We start from the raw sequence: 22711 nt of genomic DNA, 5'->3' as shown, positions 1-22711 counted from the left end.
CCCAGTTGTACCAAACATAAAAACAAAGCAAGAGGCTGCTGGGAAATCTGTGCTTTTATTATCACATCTTATAATAGATCCATGGTCCAATCACATTCAGTCGTTGCCCTTCAGTGAGGCATGATGTCATGAGGATGTTGTCACAGACAATATGGAAGATGACCTTCTCATCCTAGATCAATTTTAAATACACTTCTAAAATCAACTCCTAGGTTTTACATGTTTTATAACGAATTCCTTCATTTCATAAATGCCCTCAATCTAATGGAAAGTGAAAAATGCCATTAAACTGTTTATTATTGATAAATTATTTACAAAAGAAGCCCTGGCCTTTGTTTATTTATCTTATTAATTTCATACACATATGTGTATGTTTTTTTTCTTTCCCTGGGTTCTCATATGCACCTGCTCCTTTATTGAGTTGTTAAGAAACGTATGCCATGAATGTTTGTACTGTACTATTTGTGCAATAGCCTAAGAAAAAAGCAAAACAAAACGAAAGAAAACTCAAACAATCTTGGAGGGTGGAGCGGGAGCGGAAGCTATCGCGAGACTTGCGGCGAGATTCTCGCGGCAGCAGCATCCAGTCCAGTGAGAGCGGCAGAGAGAGGGAGGAGGGCAGCGCTGCGGCCGTGGGTCTGCTCAGTCCAGTCAAGCATGTCGCTTCAGCGTCCGCAGCAACTTCTGTCCGAGCACCGGAGACCGAGCGGTTCCCAATGGTTCCAGTGAGCGGCAGACTGACCCGGCTCTACTGTCGACAAACACAACGAAGCGGAGGAAAATGTCTCGGTGGATCTGGTCTCCGCTGCTGCCGCTGCTGCTGCTTCTCCGCTCGCTGAGTGAAGTTCAAGCTCAGGAGGAAAGTGAGTCGCTGGAGCTAGCTTTTTAATACACTGTCTGCTTTCACAGCCGCAACTTTATTTATCTTTTTCAGACTTTAAAGCTGCTCAACGAGGGCTCCACATGAGATAATTGTATAGGAAAGGAAGGGTAAATGTCACTGTTGGAGAGTAGAGACCTGTACATTTCTGTAAATCTCAGGAGTCAGTCGACTTGTCACAGCAGCAGCAGCAGCAGCTAGCTTAAATATGACTTTATACATGTCAACATCTATCACCCTTCTGTAGTCACAAACAGTGATAGTGTAGATGTAGTGTTAGAAGATGTGTGACAGTCGTCATCATTTACAACCTGAGGTGCAGAGGTGGCAAAAGTACTCATATCCTCCTGAGACCCGGCCCATGCATGTATGTCCTCTGTGGTGGACCTTTTGTTCACCTGTATCTTCCTTAAGTATTTGGAGTTACCCTATCAAGCCCTATAGTATTCTGTAGAGGACATCCTGGGCTTTCCAATGATGTGTCATGTGATGGGTTTGCATGGTGGGAACTTTACTTTTTTTCTCTATCAAGATGGCCGCCATACCAAAACACACATTTCATGGAGAGAGGAGGGGTAACACAAATATTTGTTATCTATTGCTATTTTCACCATGATAGTTATATATATTCTTGTTTATTAACATGTCAATCACAATATTATCACATCTGAAAACAGTTTCATAATTTCTGTTTTGAAATAACAGTCCTTTTATGAATGTCAACTGTAGTGGACACCAGGACCATTTTAATGTATTTAATGACTGCACATCGTTGTAGGAGAAAGAAGTGAAGCAGAGGGGATTCTAGTAGATAATAGAGAGAGATTCAGATTTGGAGCTGTCAGATGAGGAAAGGGATGGGGATGAGAATCAGCCTATGATAAGGGAAAGATGGTGATGAAGAAGGAGAGGAAGAAGTTGTAGGAGAATCTGATGAGACAGACTCAGAGCCAGAAAGGGAGCAGGGAAGTCGTCATGCACTGTTGGCCAGACCAACTTGTAGGCTATGTTTTGTTTTGTTTTTGTTTCAGGTTAATGTATTTAAATCTGTTAGATTATTGCTGTACTATGTGTCACTATTGTTATTTGCAAATTGCCAAACAAAATATGCTTATGAGGTTGGTCAGTAGGGAGTCAGATCACATCCATGACACTGGAATTAAATTACGGCATCAAAGGGATATTCCGGCACAAGTTTAACCCATGGTCTAATGCACCATCAGACCCAGTAGAACTCCCCCTCCAGAGATCAAGTTTTCAGACTGCAAACTTCTCTAGTTGTAGTGACTTCAGCACAGACAGATAGAAAAACACTGCTGTCTATGGAGCCACGAGCCAACGCCATTGAAAAAGCCACTGATAGCCACAAATAATGCTCAGAACAGCACCAAACTACATCAACAGTACAAACAGGGTCCCATCCCATAACACAAGGCATCAAACACCTGCTAGGTTTGACTGATTTCTATTGAAAAGAAACAAAAACACAACTCACCCACTCTCCTCCAGCTTCTTCCTACTGATGCAGAATCCCTGACAAGTCGATTACCAAATGCATCAATGTTATTATCTGTCTTCCCTATCTGTTTCTAACAATAACTAGATGTTGTTGTGTTTAAGTAAGTAGTTTAAGTGTTTAAGTTAGATATGCTTCTCAGTTAGTACAGTATTTGGGTTAGTTAATTAGTTAGTTCACTTGGTTATAGTATGGACCCTGTTGTTTTTACTTTGACTTTTGGCGAGGCTGCCATAGCAGGCCTACCAGGTTGTGGTGAGCTCAAGAAAAAACTAAACATGGCCACATTAGCCTAACACTAAACCAGTGTGTCCTCTGTTTTCTCAACATAACACTAGCAGGTATTGACAGGGAAATGAACAGGTTGAGTTGCTAATACTGTCACAGTCAGCAAAGTGTGTGTGCATTTTTGGAACTAATTGTGACTCCTCACTTTTCAACTGCATTCGGTAATCGACTTGTTAGGGCTTCTGCATTAGCAAGAAGCAGCTGGAGGTGTGTGGGTTAGTATTTTTTATCTAATTAAATGTATTCTTGGGTTAATATCACTATTACACTACTATAATTATATTATTATAGTTATCTAAATTTAGTTGTATTTTCACACGGAAATCGTCCTGTTGTCCTCTACAGTGGACATGCTGTAAAATTAAAATTAAAAATATATTTAAAAAAAATAAAATTGTAAGGTGTTTTTTTAGGGCCAAACAGATAGGAAATCAAAAAAAAAAAGAAATTGTAAGACACTTTTTTTCTCTGGTTCTCAGGAGGATATTCTGTACTTAAGTAGAAGTACAGATACATGTGTAAAAAATTACTCTGGTAAAAGTAGAAGTACTGATTCAACTCCTTTACTCAAGTAAAAGTAAGAAAGTACAGGCTCTGAAATGTACTTTCAAAGTAAAAGTAAAAATGAATTTTTGCCGTTAATGAAACCTACATCATTTGATAATTTTGTTAAACAAAAAAAGTTCAAACAGAATAATCAAGATTGAACTGACCAGAGACAGTGGTTCCCAACGTTTGGGCCGCCACAGACTCTCACTAAATAATAATAATAATAATTTTTAAACAGCGTTTCATCACCTCTCATCTCTGCCAGTCAGTCCACCTGCCGTCTCTCTCGCGTGCGGTCGCACCCACGTACAAGTACGCCCACACACACGCACACGCGCGCACGTACACACAGACACGGGCACATGGACAGGTTGCTTTTGCCCCTCGTAAACGGTAAATGCGCTGATTGTACAGTGTTCAACCCCCCCCGTCAGATAGTCCGACCACCATCGCTTCCTTACTCCATGCTGCTGTCTCCATGTTGCAGTATACAAGTTGGTAACTCGGTTCTCTTTCTACCGCCCCCCCTCCCTCCCTCCTCCCTCTTTCCCTCTCTAGTTCGTCACGTATTTTACCGGTGCTTTTACGTTGTGTCAAAAAAAAAAAAGTAACGAGTCTGTTTTTACAATGTAAGGAGTAGAAAGTACATATTTTTGCGTATAAATGTAGGGAGTAAAAGTAAAAAGTCGTCGGAAAAATAAATACTCAAGTAAAGTACAGATACCTGAAAAATCTACTTAAGTACAGTAACGAAGTATTTGTACTTAGTTACTTGCCACCTCTGCTGAGGTGTGAAATACATCATTTGAATTCATAGGCTACGTAGTTCTGTCACATATGATACAGTATCATAAAACAGGGTTTTCATTGAAAATGCGAATAATCTCGCAGAAGTTGAACAGAAACAAACAAAAAACAAAAAAACACCCACATGTTTGAGTCATGTGGAGCTAAGCAAATGGTGTGTGATGTAAGCAAGTGTGATTGTGAGAGAAAGAAGAGTTGGCTCTGGTAGTTTAAATGGAAATCAATAGAGGTAGATAAAGACAACTGAATATCAACAACGTCTAGATTAGATGATGAAACAGGCAGGTTTGTTGTTCCACCGTCACTGCTGTATAGTTTCACAACAGATGGACAGTGTAAGGTACAATAATTATACCAGTCATCAGTATTCATCAGTATTGTAGAAATGTTGCATTTGTGGGGGAAATAAAAAATAATATTCTTCAGATGTGAAGGAACTCTTGTTTGGTACAGACTAGGGCTGTACAATTAATCACAGTGTGACTGAAATTACGAAAATAGTCAAATACAATGTCCAAATTGCAAGAAAAAAAAGTTTCAATTTGTCACAACATTGTTGTTCACTGTTAGCACCACAGGTGTCTTGACTGACATATGAATGATTCTCAGAGGGGACATTTTTGTCTGGTGCAAGACCCAACAAAAATCACACCATCAATTTTGTATATTTTTAAGTGGAAACTAAAAACAAAAAAATGACTATTCACTCTGAAATCACAGTATCTGCCCATATATTCACAGTAATGTTTTTTGCATATCAGAAAAAGTAGTACAGACCCCCCCAAAAAAGAAGAAGAAATTACTCATATTCTCATATCATTAAAATGTTTAAATAATCGCAATGCTGAAAGTGCTGAAATAAGTATTCAGTAAGTCATCCGTTTCTGCTCTTACTCAAACTTCTTTTTTGTCAGGGTGGAAAAGCCTTTGAAACAGCACCATGCTACAATGGACTGGAACAAAAGAAATTCTCAAAAACCTGCACTCTGACATGTGGGATTTACTGCAGGAATAAAACTGGTCACACAGAGAAAAACTGACTCGCTGGTAGTTCTTAAATATGCCGCCCTCTGGTTGATGTGTTGCCCACTGGTTTAGGTGTGTGAGAGAAATGAAGGCAGCAGCAGGTCAGACTCAGACCTGGGCTGCTGGACTCTGACCGGCAAACACAGTCTCGGAGTAAAGTTGCACGTGTCCCCACAAACAAATCTAGTGTATTAGTGCATTAGCTGTAATACTTGACATTCTTGCTTGGGTTCGGGGGACAAAGATGCGTCTCAAATGCAATAAGACCATACACATGATCCAAGCAGAACAGCATTAATATGTAGGTCTGTGAATAGTCTTAAAATGAGTTCTAAACCACAGTTCTGTGACACTAAAAGTCACAGGAAGTTGCTGAAGTAAAAATGGTTATAGGTCATGTTGCGCAAGTTGTGGGCTGCATTCTTTACTGATGAAGACAACAAACAGCCGCATCAACAAACAGCCGCATCAATCAGTGATCACTGACTGATAAACAGCGAGGAAAGTTCAGTCTCAGTGATAACAGCTGGGCTGTGGGACTCCACAGTGATGGGGGTGGGAACTAGATGATGTATTCTGCATAACAGTGTGATTGCCCAGTATGCTGTTAAAATTGCATTCACATTGTTCAAGTCTTGCCTCCATGAAATGCGCGGTATTCCCCTGACAGACAGACAGAATGACGCTGATGATTGAATTATCATTATTCCCAGTGTCAAGAGCTGCACAGGCTCGTCACATCTACATGTTGGATCAGTGAAGTGGTCATGGTGTTACGCAGCTGATCAGCACCGCAGATAGACAAGAGGCAGTTCATCTGTAGTTAAATGATTATTTCAGTATTATTTGAAATAAAGAAGAATGTATGAAAAAAAAAATCTGCATTGACGTAAGCAGAAAGATTCACATTACTGTTACTGATTGAATATTACAATACTAGGGGTGGGAATCTTTTACTGTCTCACGATTCGATTCGATTCAATTCTGATTTTTTTGGGCTACGATTCGATTCAAAATCGATTTAAAACAATTTGATTCATAATGATTTCTACTTCAGTCTAAATGATCCTCATGATCTACTCCAGCCTGCTTTGCAAGACAGAATGACTAAAGTGTCTTTTTCACATTTATTTTATTGAGTTTTAAACATTTATCCATGCTTAGATGGAATTGTTGAAACGGTTGCATAAAAGCAATATCACATATTGCTTAAGTAACAAAATTAAAAGTGCCTCTTTCTTAAAACAAATAGTGCAGTTAAACATGCTGCCTTTTAAATTCGAAGGAAATGGAGGCCGACAGCCAGCAGATTTGTTTCATTTTATTATTTTTTAAAATCGATTTTGGGACATTTTATATCGATTCTGAATCGTAAATGAGAATTGCAATTCTTATGTGAATTGATTTTTTGGCACACCCCTATACAATACAATACATTATCTTCAATACTGTACACTGATTCTAAAGTGCTTTAGGCCATAAATATTATGACAATACATATTAATCTTTACAAAAATGTGGTTGTTTATGGAGCAATATCAGTATTTCTAAATACAGCTTCATTGGTCGACACAGACTGTGTTCGTACTTCTTCATTCATCCTTTTTGTGTAAGACACATCTGTGGCACTGCTGACCTGGTTTGAGGTCGCCCACTTGGCCCAGCACCAACAGTGCAAGCTGCTGTTTGTGACTCTGCTGAATTCACTCCACCGCCCGCCTGCTGTCACCAAAACAAACTTAATTCCTTTAATTCAATATTTATGAGCATCCACAGGCTGAGCGATGGTCGGACAGTGCTCATGTGAGGGAGAGAAATGATAACTGAAAAAATAATCTTTCACATTTGCCTTGCTCCTCTACCCCCCTGTTTTGCGGTTAGTCTTTATAATGTATAATATGAAATAAAATGGTTTTTTTTTATTCAAGGGATGTTGTTCAAAAGAAAGACAGATGATTAAATGATATAATCTCTCATAGCTCTCGGTACGTTGTTCCCTAGTTTAAGAGCATATTTTATAAAAGCTGCGCACTTAAAATAAACAACAAAATTGTGTGTATTCAAAAAAAACACATTAAGAGCTGTAAAAACAAGTGAAAGGATTTCAGCTTTATTCTAAAAGCTACAGGCAGCAAGTGAAGTGAAGCTACAAGCAGCAGGGGAATAAGATCTCTCTCCCAACAGTACATTTCTGAATGAACTGAAGTCTGGCTGAGGTCGTAAATATTAGAGATGAGCTTTTTTCATTGGTAACAGAGGGCAGCACGAATGTTTGCATAGGAAAATTAAAATAATTTAATCTACCATGTCCTGGTGTATAAACATCTGCAGTTTATTTCTGTCTTATGATAATTCTGGTAAATGAACAGACATGATGTAGGCCAGGTTGTCTGGGGACAGCGCAGTGGCGTGGTTGGTGTGCCACACATGGTGATCAATCTCCAGCAGTAATGTGATTTCTGAAAATAAATCTGATTTTTCCCTCTGCCACAGACCGGGTGGTTTTCCTGCCGGGAACTTTCCAGAACGTGAGCGTCTCCCAGAACGAGACCGTGCAGGCCGTGGTGTCCAGGATCGCCCCGGAGATCAGTTTCATCACTCTGCAGTTTCACACGCAGCACCGCAACGCCACCCTCTCTTATACCAAGGTGAGAAAGCGTTGTGTTACTGGTTTCAGAGCTTTAACCAGCCAGTATCAGGCTGGATGTGGTGAACCCAAACACACGAATCATGGCCGATCATGGCCTGGCAGATCTGGAAGAGATACTGTATAAACACACACTATGAAGTAGCTGCTATAAACAGAAAACATGGATAAAGTTAATCTAACCAGCTGCTGGTTGTAGCTTCACTGAGTGATTAGAAGGGAGGAGGCTGTCGTCCTCTCTTCTGATTGGCTGACTATTTTCTAGGGCTGCTCCCAAATAGTCAACCAAGCACTGGTCGACCAAAAAATCATTAGCCGACCAAGATTTCATTGGTCGATTGGTTGCAGGAAAAAACAAACAAACATTTGGAGCCGTGTCTTGTCAAAATTAAGTCAAAATCAATATGACTGAACTGTAGCCTACTGGTATATGAAAGGCTATAGGGCTTTTAATTTGAAGGGCCAGATACAGGAAGCCGTGACACTCACTCCCTGTCAGTTTTTTGTTGTTGTTGTGGTTACACAGTATGGCAGGCCCCTAATTTTTTTTTTTTTTTTCAAAAGCGACTTTTTCCAATGTTGTTACAGACGAATTGGTTTGGAGACTCTGGCGTGAAAGCATGTGTCACTGCTGTTTTTTGATTATTCGACTAATCGCTATAAATGACGACCAAGAAAATCTTTGGTCGGGGGCAGCCCTACTATTTTCTGAGTGATCCAATAAAAATTTTGTAGATTTCAGATAAAACACCCCAAGAAACCAAATCTGGAGGGTTGGATGAAGGGTACAGGTGGACGGGACTTAGGCATTGCTGTTGACAGTAACTGCTTTGTTGTGACATCACAAAGTCACAGGAAGTCCTAACGGCTGGTTTTAAGGCTCAGTTTCTGAATACAGGCTGTGTGCATTTCTCTGTGGAATGAGGCTCCACAGTATTCACAGTATTAATACAGAACCCAGAGCTGCTTTATAATCACACTACACATGGACATCTGCCTTTATACTGTATGGAGCTTTAATACAAACATCTACCTTTATACTGTATGGAGCTTTAATACAAACATCTACCTTTATACTGTATGGAGCTTTAATACAAACATCTGCATTTATACTGTATGGAGCTTTAATACAAACATCTGCATTTATACTGTATGGAGCTTTAATACAAACATGATGAGTAAAAGACTTCCACACACTTTTATACACACACATGGGCCCCATAGTAAAATGAGATAGTGTGGCATCCTGGTCATAGTTCCTCTTCTAATGAAGAACTCATTTCTATGGGCAGTTTGTTTTTCCAGTGGCTTGGTAGGTTTCTGTGGTGAACTGAGAGTCTGTAGATAAACTTCTCTTGAGCTGTGATGACAATGAAGATATCAGCCGCTTTTTACCAGCTGAGATGTTCTTCATGCTTTCAGGATTGCACTGAGCATGAAATTACAATGTAAGTGAGTGAAAGCAGGGAGGGTAGAGATGAAGATTTGAGATGAAGCTCTGGGATATGGGATGGGTTGTATGTATAATTTCCTGTTAATTGGTAAAATGAAATGACAAATTACTTTAATGAGTGTTTTTTGTTTGTGGTGTGGCAGAGTGAAACAGAAAAACTAAAGTGTGAAATTGAAAGTATGCCTCGGAGTTTATGAGCAGGGAGTTAGTTCTACTACTGATTAATGAATGAGGCTTTGTGAGCAGGGTCGTCTGACCCACGGAGAGAAGGGGCAGTCAGCTGATGTACAGTCCCCCGGTCATGAGCCGCAGACGGGGCGGCCCTGAGGGAAAACCTTTCTGGACTCGGTCCCAGAAGTCTCAGGGGGACGGCTCAGTGTGGGGTCAGACCGGCACGGTGGCATTTGGGCTTAATTTAGTTTAGCTCTGTTTTTCCTTTTGATGAAAACAGAAGAAAACAAGAGAAACGAAAACAAATCCATGTGATTGAAGACTTGTCTCACCATGACAGAGAAGAGACCGTGACGCAAACAAGTGTCAGATTCTGACATGGAGCAGATCTGATAGCAAAACACCCAAATCTAAAAAAGGAAATTCATGGTGAGAGAGGACACACACACTGCTGACTTTAGTTTCCTTTATGATGTTATCTTAAATTTACAGGTTTCCTTTTTCTTTTCTATTTTGCTCACTCTCACTCAAGCACAAGATCCTTTTTCATGTTATTTATTCTAATAGACACCTATGAAAAGATAAGTATATTTGTGGTTTTAAGAATCAAAAACCACGTGACGTCCTCTCTCAGGCCTCTCTCTGGAGCTCTAGTAACAGCCTGTCTTCTGATAGGCTGAGGAATTTCTGAAAAAAAGTAGTAGTAGATTTCAGTTTAAACCTTCTTACAAACCAGATTCTTCAAGGTTGGATGGTGGGTCCAGGTGGGCGGAGCTTGCTGTTGGCTGATAGTGGTGACTGCCTTGTGACATCACAACGTCACAGGAAATCCTGACGGCTGGTTTTAAGGCTGAGTTTCTGTGTGTTGACTGTATCAATTAGAACCTAGAGCTGCTTTCTAATCACACTACACATAGACATCTAGCATCATTAGACCATATGATACACTCTACAGTATGTTTATAATAATGAGCATGTTGAATCACTGTTGTTCCTGTTTCCTGTTGGTGACTAATGAGCAGAACTAAGCTGTAAAACCTTCCTATCTTTGACTGTAACAGTCTGAAGCAGCTCTACTTCTGTGGTATACTAGTTAAATTCAGTGAACACCACATTGAATAGTGTGTCACTACCCACTTCAGCACTCTGAACAAGATTAGACCTATACAATGGAGTTATTGTATGAGAAGGGGGGCTGAGAGTCACTGGGCACAGAGCTTCACCACTGGCCAGCTCGTTACACAACAGCAAGTCAGCGTTTTGTTCACCAACAAAACGCAGCAGTGAGGAGGAAGACATCTCTGTCAAAACATCACTGTCTGACCTTCACACCACATCCAAGTTTACTGGCACAGATGTATTTTTAACAACTCTCTGTATTGAGATCTTGTCAGGGAAATCAGCCTCTGTCTGTCAAACCTCTCTGAAGACTGAACTGTGGAAAAATGCCCCCATTTCATACAAAGCATACAAGAGCTTGTATCTGTGTGTCAAATGAGGTCACCATGTTAGTAAAAAATTAAAAAAAAATTAAAAAATAAAAAGATTGAAACACAGCTGGTGAGAAAACAACAAAACCATGACAAAATCACACGCTGTAGTGTCAACCCTCGGTCTTGTTCTCGTTTGCCAACTTGTTTTCTGAGAATGAACCACAATCAGGATGTGGTCAATGTGTAAAAAGTTTGTGTTTGAATTTAATGCAACATTTGCACCTTTTTCATACAAAGAAACGTTTAACCTGAAGAGAAAAAGTTATTAGTGTTTTACATTATTATCCTATGAAAAGACCAAGCCAAGGAATCCTATTGAAGAGCCGGTGTTTAGAATCAAGTTTTTTTTTTTGCTTGTTAACATTTATACAGTTGTTTTTCTATTATATCATTTTTATATAACAACACAATAATAATTGTTTTAAAAACCGTGATGTTTTTATATAATGCAAGTCGTGTGATGTTTTTATATAATACAAGACATATGATCAGGGAAATAATCAGTGATCACCGTGTCAGCCACTCCCAGTTCCAGCTTAACAAACAACATAAACAAATTAAACTATGCTAAGTGTTGTGATCCGCCTGCTAGTCTCTGGTTCTGGCCTCAACAGACTCCTCCTGAGTCTCTCTGATGTTTCCTCCTTGATTCGCTCAGCGGTGCAGAGACTCATGGCCTGATCCACCGTCAGTCAGGAAGTGAGAATGATGACCTCAGACCCAGACTTTTTAGGTTTTTATTTCTTATCTCTGTCACTGTATGTCAAAAAATCTGCAACATACGACAACATATCACAGAGACTCTGTCCTGCATCTTTTTTTTTGTACATATTATTGGTGCATCTGCTGACAGGCTGCTGTGTCTGTGTGCTCCAGTTGCCAGGTCTAGGTCTGTCCATCACAGCAGTGGACTCCGGCCTCCTGTCAGCTCTGCAGCTGGGCCAGACCACACTCTCCCTGTTCCTGTCCTCTCCTGACGGCGACACTGTGGCGGGCACCGGGGTCATCCTGTCCTTCAGCAGCAGCGGTACGTCTACATACAAACCGTCTGGCGTGGGAAGTCAAAGGAGGAAGTTGCACACTGCTGATGCTGCATGACTTGACTCATACAGACTCCGTGAGCACTGATTGTGTGCGGTTGTTCTCACTAGCAGTCACCTTGACTAAAACCGCAGGGATTTTTCTTCTGTTGACCTGACACAAGGTTTCTGATGAAACGTGTGCGTGTGTTCTCTGTTTTTAGATCCGGTCCCTGGAGCCTGCAACACAGAGTTCAACCTGGACATCGACCCAAACGTCTACATTCACTACAACCTCTATGAGACCACCATCCGCTTTGCACCAGCAAACCTGGGTTATGCAAGGTAACGCAACGCAAAGAGAGCGACTGGCATTATCTGATCGGCTTCCTGTTGAAGCCTGTCTGCAGTAGGCAGCAGCAGCAGCAGCAGCAGCAGCAGCAACTCTGTGCACATCTCACGTCTCCTAGCTGCTGCTGTCAAACCACCACTCGCTTTATTTGCCTTGAAATGATCTCGTGCTCCCTGTCACACACAGCCCCCCCCCCCCTCCTCTCCTTCCCTCCTCTCCTCCACCCCCACTGTGGCTGATAATACTCGCTTCAGTTTTCTCAAGAATGTGTGTGTCACAGTCAGAGCTCTCAGAGGGCAGATAGTCTGAGACCTGCACACACTGTTGTCAGGTTGTGTTTATTTGAATCTGCTTTTGGGGAAGAGAAGCTTTCAGCATGGCTGCTTGTAGCTCTCACTTCTCCATCATAGTAGCTGTTGTTGTTGTTGTTGTTGTTTTGGATCAGAGATTATCATTTGGAACCGAGGGGATGGACGCATGACGTATCAGCTGTCTGACTCTTTTGTGTTTCTTTGGAATCTTAACATGTGAGCAATGTCTTTGAAGACTGTCAGTCATGCATGATGAGATATGAAGAGGAAGGGCTGCGCTGTGAGAAGCACATGAATAGGCCTAATTATGAAAAAAAAAAGCCTAATAAATATTGTAAATGTTTCATGTTTTTTGATTATTGTAGGTTTTGTTTGTTTAGAAATCAGGCCAATATGTACATAAGAACATGGATTGATTTCTGATCAGAGTGACTGCTGACTTCACAGATAAAGACAGCAGAAGGTCTGGAGCAGGCTAGCTGCAGAGAATAAATCACCATAGTAACTTGACCAGGATGAATCGGCTTATCCCTTATCTATCCCTTAGCTATAGGTTTCAAATAACAGGCCCCAGGACTGATCCAGGGATTTCAATGACTTGTCTTGTGAGGTCAGGGCTCTGTTGTAATTTTTGGATAGCAGACTTACTGTACTGTACCTTGTGTCAGATTGACTTTTTGACTGCGTGCTTAGATCAATACTAATGTCTTTATCTGCTGTTACCTGACTGTGTGTGTGAGGCTTCTTGTTTGACATGTCTGACTGGCTCAGGTGAGGAGTCCACTTCATGACCTCACACTGTGCTTTAGATATCAGATATCTAGATATCAGATGTGGGTGTGTGTGGTGGATACTAAATAGGACTTTTGATTCGCTCTATCCTGATTTTATATGACATTGTAATACTATAACTTACAGTAACATATACACATGCAGTGATACTAGTCTTTTAACTGACTCCTCCTCACAGAAAAGCTTTCTAGGTTCAGAGTGGACTTGTTTTACATGCTCATCATCAGTGTTCCTGTGCATGTCCAGCTCAGAAGCTTCACACTGGTTTGATGTGTGGCTGTGAAATAGATTTTCCAACTTTTTGGGAACGTCTTAAAAATAGAAAACCTGAATTAATCTCATCACACAGATCTGTGAATGCAGAGAAAACTGCTGTCATGCTCTAAACCTGCTGCATAGTTGGTGTGGTTATAATATTCATGACAGTGGTATGTATGAAAAGTCTGTCCTCATATAGCAGACTCTGAGTGGACTCTCAGTTTGTAAGCTACAGTAATGTGGCCCGATACAGTTGGTAGGATTTATTACAAGTTTAGTTTGAGTTGGAATGTCTCTATCAAACATGCAGCTGAGTGTCTGATAAGCTGCTGTGTCACTTTAATCAGTTTGATCAGCCACACAGGACCATAAACACAGACTCTGCACTTGTTTCCATGCTATGTTTTTCCACACAAAGCCAAGAAACAGCCACAGCAACATATCTGGTTAAACAGGTTTAAAACAGACAGTAACTGTGTCTGTCATGCTTCAAAACTTTATTCCTGTTGTTTTACTTTTCTACTGGAGCTCGGACCACATCGCTGCAGCTAACAGCTAATTTAGCTCCGAGGTAACAGCTAACTCACGAGCTCCGAGTCCGTTTAACAAACCCATGACTCCAACATGAGACATTATACATAACATGTCAGTTCATTTAACCAGAGAAGCTTCAGTGGGGGGTTAAGGAAGGAGTGTCTTTGTGTAATTCAGATTTAATTCAGACTTTTTGATTTTAATTAGTGATCTAAATGTACTTTTTTTTTTTTTTTCAAACACTCATTCATTTTTTAACTTTTACATTTGACATTCAGTTTTTCCTACAACACACTGCACAAAGGAAATCCAGGATTTAAAACACACTGGATGTGGTTGTTGTGTCAGTTTGATGCTTCCTGAGTAGAAACTAATTCTAAACAACTCCTCTGTACAGTTACAGTACCATGCAGAACAGTGGTAATGAAAGTGTGACTTCATGAGGTTGTTTACCTCGGTACTGTGACAAAAGTCAACTGTCTCACAAAGCCTGTTTAACTTGTGCCTGTGCGGTGGTGTTGTGATGATCACACCTCACTCGTGTATTCAGTAGTGCAGGCGCCTGTTGATTCGAGGCGTTGGTTAAACCACTGACTTACAATAGAGCTAAATGTCGTCAGGTTTCAGTTCTGGTGCTGCTTCTCACACTCACCCACTCTCTCAGTCTTTGTCTTTGTCTCTTCCATGTGTCAGTGACATGATAAACATTTGACCAAAGCCAGGCAGCCTCTGCCTCTGTCCCACCATCAGCTGCTGTCAAAATATTCTCTGTTCAGATAACATCGGTGAGCCTGTGCTCTGTCTCCTTCAGGGGGGAAGCTCCTCCGGCCTGTGATGAATCTACAGGCACCAACACCCGCTGGCGGCTGCAGTACGACGTCTACCAGTACTTCCTGCCCGAGAACGACCTGTCAGAGCGCAGCCTGTTCACCGGCTTCCAGGCCGTGGCCGACATCCAGGGCATGATGGACAACGGCAAACATGTAGGCACCACAGAGATGATCACTGAGCTGGGAAATCATTCACAATCTTTTTTCCACAAATTAAAGTAGTTCCCAGGTGTCTTAAAGACATGTCTATGACATGCTTTGGTCAAACATTATTGTCAGACAACTAAGGGAACAGCTGGTACAACCACATGGATTTTAACCTAGGGAGCCTGAATATTACAGATTTTTTTTTTTTTTTTTTCAATTTAAACAAACATACAGTATTTCATAAACAGCTCAGCCACGAATCATCGAGTCTTCACAGATTCAAAACATATTAGGATAGTGTCATTTCAATGAAATAAAATAAATTACACAGGGATAGAGAATACACAGTTATTCCTTCAGTTCATCCATCTCAAGGTATTTAAGTACAGGACTCCAAATTCTGTTAAACATTTGTGTTTTGTTCTTGCTAGAGGACTGTATCCTTTCTAAGTGCAACACATGAATCAGCTCTCTTTTCCACATAACATATGTTGGCACGTTATCTGACTTCCACATAAGTAGAATGAGTTTTCTCGCTACAGCCATACCATATGCAATAGCCTGACTTCCATACTTATTTATCAAAGTTTACACACTCATGGCTCCTAAAACAGCAACTACTGGGGTTGGTTCCCAGTTTTTATTAAAGGCTTTAGAGAAACATGTGAATATACTTTCCCAATAGGTAAACAATTTCCAACATGTCCAAAGAGAGTGCGTCAACGACCCTTCTGTCTCTTTATACCTGCTACAAGGGGGGGACACCTCGGGGAATATCCTGTGTAATCTTTTTTTGGAATAGTACAATCAATGTATTGTTTTGAACTGTATCAGATTGTATCTGGACTTAATTTAACATTTATGTACGCTTTAAAGACATTCCTCCCAGATCTCCTCATCCATCACCTCACCCAGTTCAGCCTCCCAATTTTGCTTAAAAACACCTGTAGTAACATCTGTGTATTCTTGTATGGTTTGATAAAAGTAAGATACTTCCCCTTTCTTGTGTGGGTCAAATTTACTAATCTTTTCAAGAAAGTTACAGGAGCAGATCACAGCTTCTTTTTGTCAATTCTCACATTTTGGGGACCAGAGGGCAAGACAAATACCCAGATATATGTTAAAGAGCCTTCAGAAAATGATATTTCCATAATATGTCCACTTTAAAGCTGACAGCAGCCCACTCACCTCCCCCCTGCAGGTCATGACACTGCTGTCATCAGACATGAGCATGGCCGTGTTCAACTCCATCCCCGGCCAGGGCGTCGTCTACTCAGTCATCGTCAGAGACCCGCTGTTGAACACCTCGGCCTCCTACGTCCCCGTCCACACCTACGCCTGCAGCTTCGCCTCCACTCTGGATGGCTGTCGAACGCTGGGTGAGCTCCCACATCCTCCTCATCTCATCTTTGATGGTGTTGGATGAATTCTCTGCATGCAAACACATTTTACATTTGTTATTTGTTCAATTCCAGGAAAAGCTTCTACAAAGGTGTTTTTCACCATCACTGGTTTGGCTGGACTGTTTGTCTGCTTCTTTGGGCATCGATTCTTCAAATGTGGTGAGTAGTGTGACCTCATGTTGTGTTATTACTGAAATCTTTGTGGTTTGAGTTCCAGGTAGTTGTTTGTGTTGTTCCTTTTTCTTCCTCTGTGTTGTTTCTGGTTCCATCATGTCCACTGAACCTGGAGGTGAGAAAGGTGAACATGAGACCTGTGTCAGTGGGATTCACTAAATATTAGGTTTTTTATTTGATGTACTTATATGAGATCCATAAAGTCTGTTCCAATTCTAACACCTGTTACCCCTGTTCCACCAAAAAGAACCTGGTTCTAGTTCTGGTGTAACTACCCTACTAACCCTACTTTTACAATCTGGACCTTATTTCTAGCATAAAATACGATCATTTACTCACCCAGACAACTTTGGTGTCATTACAAGTTGTTCCGACGAAATTAGATCCAGCTGAGAGCCGCGTATATCCATATATTGCGATTATCTGCCGCGAAACTCATTCATTTCACCAATATTTTGTTATGATACAGCTAGTGCTATTCCCCTCTGAGTCCGGGGTTACCTGTTATCAACATCAGGGGTCTGTAGGTTGACCTACTGACCTCTGACCAGGATGATATCAACTCTGAGCGTTGCCCGGCTCATTCTGATAATAATCATTCCACTTCGGCATTCGGGTCCATAGATGATATCATCCAGGTCAGAGGTTAGTAGGTCAACCTACAGACCACAGATGTTGATAACAGCTAACGCCGAACTCAGAGGGGAATAGCACTAGCGTATCATAACAAAATATTGGTGAAATGAACGAGTTTCGCGGCAGATAATGTGTTATTTACAGGCTGCATTCCGCTGCCCTATAGACTCGCATTATACGGATATATGTAAGTGGCTCTCAGCTGGAGTTAATGTCGTCAGAACGACTTGTAATGACACCAAAGTTATCTGGGTGAGTAAATGATCGTATTTTATGCTAGAAATAGGGTCCAGATTGTAAAAAAAAAAACGGCAATTCCCCTTTAATGGTGGGGTTTCCAGTCATGGTTCCCTCCATGATCAGCAGAGGCTTAATGCCATGAGTCCAACAGAAGTAGGACTCTCATTCACTGACGGGTCAACAGACACTCTGGTCTGTGTCCCTGAGCAGCAGCAGCCGCTGCTCTCATGTGCTTTCTGCATGTGATGCACAAATGTATTTGTTCCAAACTCAAACCCATGACTGTGATGAGCCGGCAGCTCTGAGGGTCCTGATGGTCTGAGGAGGCCACGCTGGTGCTGACGTCCTGTGTCTCTGTCTCCTCCTCTCTCCTTCTCCTCCTCTGTCTCCTCTCTCCTTCTCCTCCTCTGTCCCTCTCTCTGTCTCCTCTCTCCTCCTCCTTCTCCTCTTCCTCTGTCCCTCTCTCTGTGTCCTTCTCTGTCTCCTCTGTCCTTCTCGCTGTCTCCTCTCTCCTTCTCCTTCTCCTCTGTCCTTCTCGCTGTCTCCTCTCTCCTTCTCCTTCTCCTCTGTCCTTCTCGCTGTCTCCTCTCTCCTTCTCCTTCTCCTCTGTCTCCTCTCCCCTTCTCCTCCTCTGTCTCCTCTCTCCTTCTCCTCCTCTGTCCCCCTCTCTGTCTCCTTCTCTGTCCCCTCCCTCCCTCCCTCTCTGTCTCCTCTGTCCCTCTCTCTGTGTCCTTCTCTGTCTCCTCTGTCCTTTTCACTGTCTCCTCTCTCCTTCTCCTCCTCTGTCTCTCTCTCTGTCTCCTCTCCCCTTCTCCTCCTTTGTCTCCTCTCTCCTTCTCCTCCTCTGTCTCTCTCTCTGTCTCCTCTCCCCTTCTCCTCCTTTGTCTCCTCTCTCCTTCTCCTCCTCTGTCCCTCTCTGTCTCCTCTGTCCCCTCTGTCTCCTCTCTCCTTCTCCTCCTCTGTCCCTCTCTCTGTCACAGAGCTGTTCTGCATGGGATTCAGCTTCGCAGCGTTCTTCTTCTTTGTGCTGATCACCAGGACGACGGAGCTGAGCTACGACAGTGAGTCCCCTCCTCTCTGTGTCAGTGATCCGCTGCAGCTTTGCCTCCAGACCCGACGTCCCCCCCTGACTCTGTCCGTCTCTGTCCCTCCACAGTTCGCCTGGCCGTGTCGGCGGTGATCGGCGTGGTGGGCGGAGTCATCCTGGTGATGAGCTGGTGGCGCTTCGGGTCGGTCATGGCCTGTGTGGTGGTGGTCGGCCTCATGCTGGGCTTCCTCATCGCCTCCACCGTCCTCTTCACCCCCCTCGGTACGAACACACACGCCACAGTTTGTCTGTTTGTTGTTGTTGTTGTTGTTGTTGTTTGTGACCCTGTGTGGTGCTGATCCTCCTCCAGGCGACTTGGACGTGTTCAGGCGCTCAGATGTGGTTTTCTGGGTGACGTTCTGCTCCATCATGATCATCGTCCCGCTCTTCTTTGTGCGCTGGCCCAGAGAGGTAACACACACACACACTGACACCAAGCCTCATCTCTACTTTACAGATAAAGAAATAAAAAAGAAGCAGAGGAGTTTGTTAAAGTAAGGAGGCTAAAGTAATCACACATTAAGCAAGTTAAAGGGATAATTCAACATTTTGGCAAACTGGCCTATTGCCATAATTCCTATAGTCTTAGCAGTAGGCTTGTTGCCTTTAATTGGCTTTATGCACAGCTCCACTACTTCCTGAACTTTAGCCAGCTCCTGTAAGACAGGAAATAAAGGAGCTGGCTAAAGTTCAGGAAGTAGTGGAGCTGTGCATAAAGCCTATTGTTGGTGCAAGCTATTTTTAGAACGGTGAAGCAGAGCTTTAAAGGGATAGTTCAACATTTTGGCAAATAATCCCTATAGTTTTAGGAGTAGGTTCATTACCTTTATTTGTCGGTGCAAGCTATTTTTAGAACGGCGAAGCAGAGCCGCGAGCTGCTCAGAGCTACGCTGTGGCAAATTTCCAAAATAAAACGACCGGAAGTGTAAATTAGACAAACAGACGATTAGATATTTTTTCATTCTCTCTCTGCGGCTCAGTACCAAATGATCCACGGCCAGGTCCCGGTCCAGGGCCCGGTGTTTGGGAACCCCTGTAATAGAAGATGTTGCGTCATTTTGAAAGTGCAGCAGTGTGTTGTGTGGTGATGTGCAGATGTTTGTGTTTCCAGGGTAACATCACCACATGTGGTGTGGTGGGAGCGTACGCTGTGATCCTGGCCGTCAACGCCTACATCTACACCAGCCTGTCCTACATCACCCTCAACATCCTCAAGCGCTTCCTCAACAACAACTTCAGCGCTGCCTTCACCGACGTACCGTTCCAAACCATCGGTGAGTCCCTCGCTCCGCTCACACGTCTTAATATTGAACTCTGCGACGCCAACCAACATGTCTCGTCCCCCCTTTCCCCCCAGACTACGTCATGATCACGGTGTGGGTGGTGCTGGGCGTCTGCGGCATCGTCCTGCAGCTGTACCGCGAGCGCGAGCGGCCGTTCTTCCCTCCCAGTCCGTACCTCATGTGGCTGCAGGAGCGCGAGCGACGGACCACCAACGTCCTGGACCCGAGCCACCACTTCCCCCCGTTGCCCAACCGCCTGCTGGCCCGAGCGCGGCAGCTCACCAAGCGCATGGAGCCGGCAGGAGAACACACGCCTCTGCTGCTGTGAGCCTCCGGCGGCCTCGTGGCCTCCGTCCACTGGAGCCTCACACTGACAGTGATGCTGTGTGAGCTGAGGAGGCTCGGCGCAGAGGGAGGATGCTCTGACCACACAGGGATCAACACTTCACTGAGGCTTTTTATCTGGACCACAGGAACAAACACTTGTCCTCATGTTGCCGCAGCCGTCGATGCTTCGTGTCTGTGTGTTTGCACTAAAGTCACAACCTACTAAAGATTCACACAGCGAGTTGGACTCATGCTTCAACATCAGTTTTTAAAGGGATAGTTCAACATTTTGGCAAATTGGCCTCTTTTCATAATCCCTAAAGCTTTAGCAGTAGGTTCATTACCTTTAATTGTCAGTGCAAGCAGTTTTTAGATCGGCGGGGCAGAGATGTGAGCTGCCCAACTAACGCAACAGAGACGCATGGTACTCTCACCTTTCCCTCATCAAACTCATCAAATACACAATCCAACAACTCCAAAACACTCTGGTGGACAAGTTGTGACCTGCACATTCACCACGCTATGAAATAATAACGTAACATTACGAGACAGTTGTTTTCGAGACAAATGCAGCAGGAACTACATTTCAGAAACGGTTTCTGGGTGGAGTGATTTCAAAAGCAAAAGTAGTTCTGAGTATTTGCTTCATGTGACGTAATGTTACATATTTATACGTTATTAATTCATAGCGTGGTGAACGTGCAGGTCACAACATGTCCATGAGAGTGTTTTTGGAGTTGTTGGATTGTGTATTTAGTTTGATGAGGGAAACGTGGAAATACCATGCGCCTCTGTTGCGTTAGCTGAGCAGTTCACGTCTCTGCCCCGCCGATCTAAAAACAGCTTGCACCAACAATTAAAGGTAATGAACCTACTCCTACGACTATAGGGATTATGGCAATAGGCCAATTTGCCAAAATGTTGAACTATCCCTTTAAGGACTGCAACTAAATATTGGAAGTCAACAGGAAACCACACCAGAGTTTTTAAACTACACACTTTTAATAAACCTGTTTGAGATCATGTAGATGATGAAGATGAGGTTTGTGGGTATCTCATGATTGAGCTCTGAATGTCCGTTTGTCTCATAAAGTGATGGTTGCGTGAGTTATGACCAGGAAACAGCAGGAGCAGCAGCAAAGGGAGTACATCCCCAAAAATCAGTTCAAAGCAGTTTAAAACTGTCCACAGAGAGAAGCCAGCATCACAAGAACTATAATTTGCAAACTGTTTTTCAACTTTCAAAATAAAACATCCACTTCAACTTCAGTAGATAAGCTCAACACTTTTGTGTAGGATACAAAGTATCAGTGGTTAACACATTTAGTTCCACAGCAAAGATCTGTGTGATGACTGAACAAGTGGTAAAAAAAAATTAAAAATAAGTCAAATACTTATTAATTAATTGATAATTAATGTAGCCCCTTTCTGACATGGCTGCTGAGCTTCTCTCACACACTGACCACAGATCAGTCCCTCACACAACCTCACGTCAGACAACCTCAGCTGTCACTTTGACGTGCGAGGATCAGCAGGTGGTTGCAACAAGGTCATGCAGGTCACAAACTGACAGTGAATGAAAAGAGTGACGCACTTTTTTACACTTTGTTATCTTCACACAACAGAAGAAAAGAACTGCTTTTGTCTCTGTGTTTAACTCCTGCTCTCTGCTGCCCCCCTCAGTCCTCTTGTACTTTGCACACTGGATTTTAATATTTAATTTTTCCTCCTCGGTGTTAAGATGCTGATTGATGTATCGATGTGTTGATGTGTGACTCTCACCTGTGTGCCAAGACAGATCTCAGGGTTTCACGCTCAGCTTTTAGCCCACCATGCACAGACACAGTGAGTGAAGCGCTCGGTGTTTTCTTCAGCTGCACAGCTCCACTCTCTGCTCTCGTGATTGTAGAGAAAGAAAAAAAAAGCCAACATCCAAAACTATTTGCAGACGTGTCTTTTGCAAAAAGAAGTCGATCATCATTTGTAATTTAACATGTTTTGATATTTAATAAATGCCTACAGGGAAAAACTCACCAATCTTGGTTTTATTCTGACTGAACATACTCAAACAGTGCCTTATTCATAGTATTCATACCCCTTGGACTTTAGAACCACAAACTTAAATGTATTTTATTGGGATTTTATGTGATAGACCAACACAAAGTAGTGCATAATTGTCAAGTGGAAGGAAAATGATACATGGTGTTGAAGATTTATTACAAATCAAAGACCAAAATAGAACTTTTTGGCCTCAAGCAAAACTCTATGTAGGCCTGCACATGAACCTGAACACACCATCCCAGTGTGAAACATGGTGGTGGCAGCGTCATGAACCTGAACGCACCATTCCAGAGTGAAACATTTTAAACGTGTTGACTCTGCTGTATAGACTCTGCTCTTCCTGTGGAGGTTGGAGTCCAGTTTGTCTCATTATAATAAATGGGCTCAGTTAACTAATGAGTTAACCAGCAGCAGGAAGTCAGACTGA

At 42.5% G+C, this 22711-nt stretch overlaps 1 protein-coding gene across 1 annotated transcript; it reads left to right on the top strand.

Moving 5' to 3' along the window:
* Nucleotides 1-610: 610 nt before the first annotated feature.
* On the top strand, nucleotides 611-22256 carry tm7sf3 (transmembrane 7 superfamily member 3). Its single transcript, XM_083999199.1, has 12 exons — nucleotides 611-863; nucleotides 7560-7714; nucleotides 11707-11857; nucleotides 12074-12194; nucleotides 14908-15079; nucleotides 16275-16452; nucleotides 16549-16635; nucleotides 18507-18587; nucleotides 18683-18835; nucleotides 18924-19024; nucleotides 19725-19887; nucleotides 19971-22256. The coding sequence occupies exons 1-12, from the start codon at nucleotides 782-784 to the stop codon at nucleotides 20222-20224; spliced, it is 1698 nt and encodes a 565-aa protein (XP_083855325.1). The 5' UTR covers nucleotides 611-781; the 3' UTR covers nucleotides 20225-22256.
* Nucleotides 22257-22711: the final 455 nt, after the last annotated feature.

Source organism: Trachurus trachurus (assembly GCF_905171665.1).
Source record: "Trachurus trachurus genome assembly, chromosome: 23".
NCBI lineage: Eukaryota > Metazoa > Chordata > Actinopteri > Carangiformes > Carangidae > Trachurus > Trachurus trachurus.
This window is presented reverse-complemented; position numbering and strand designations above follow the sequence as displayed.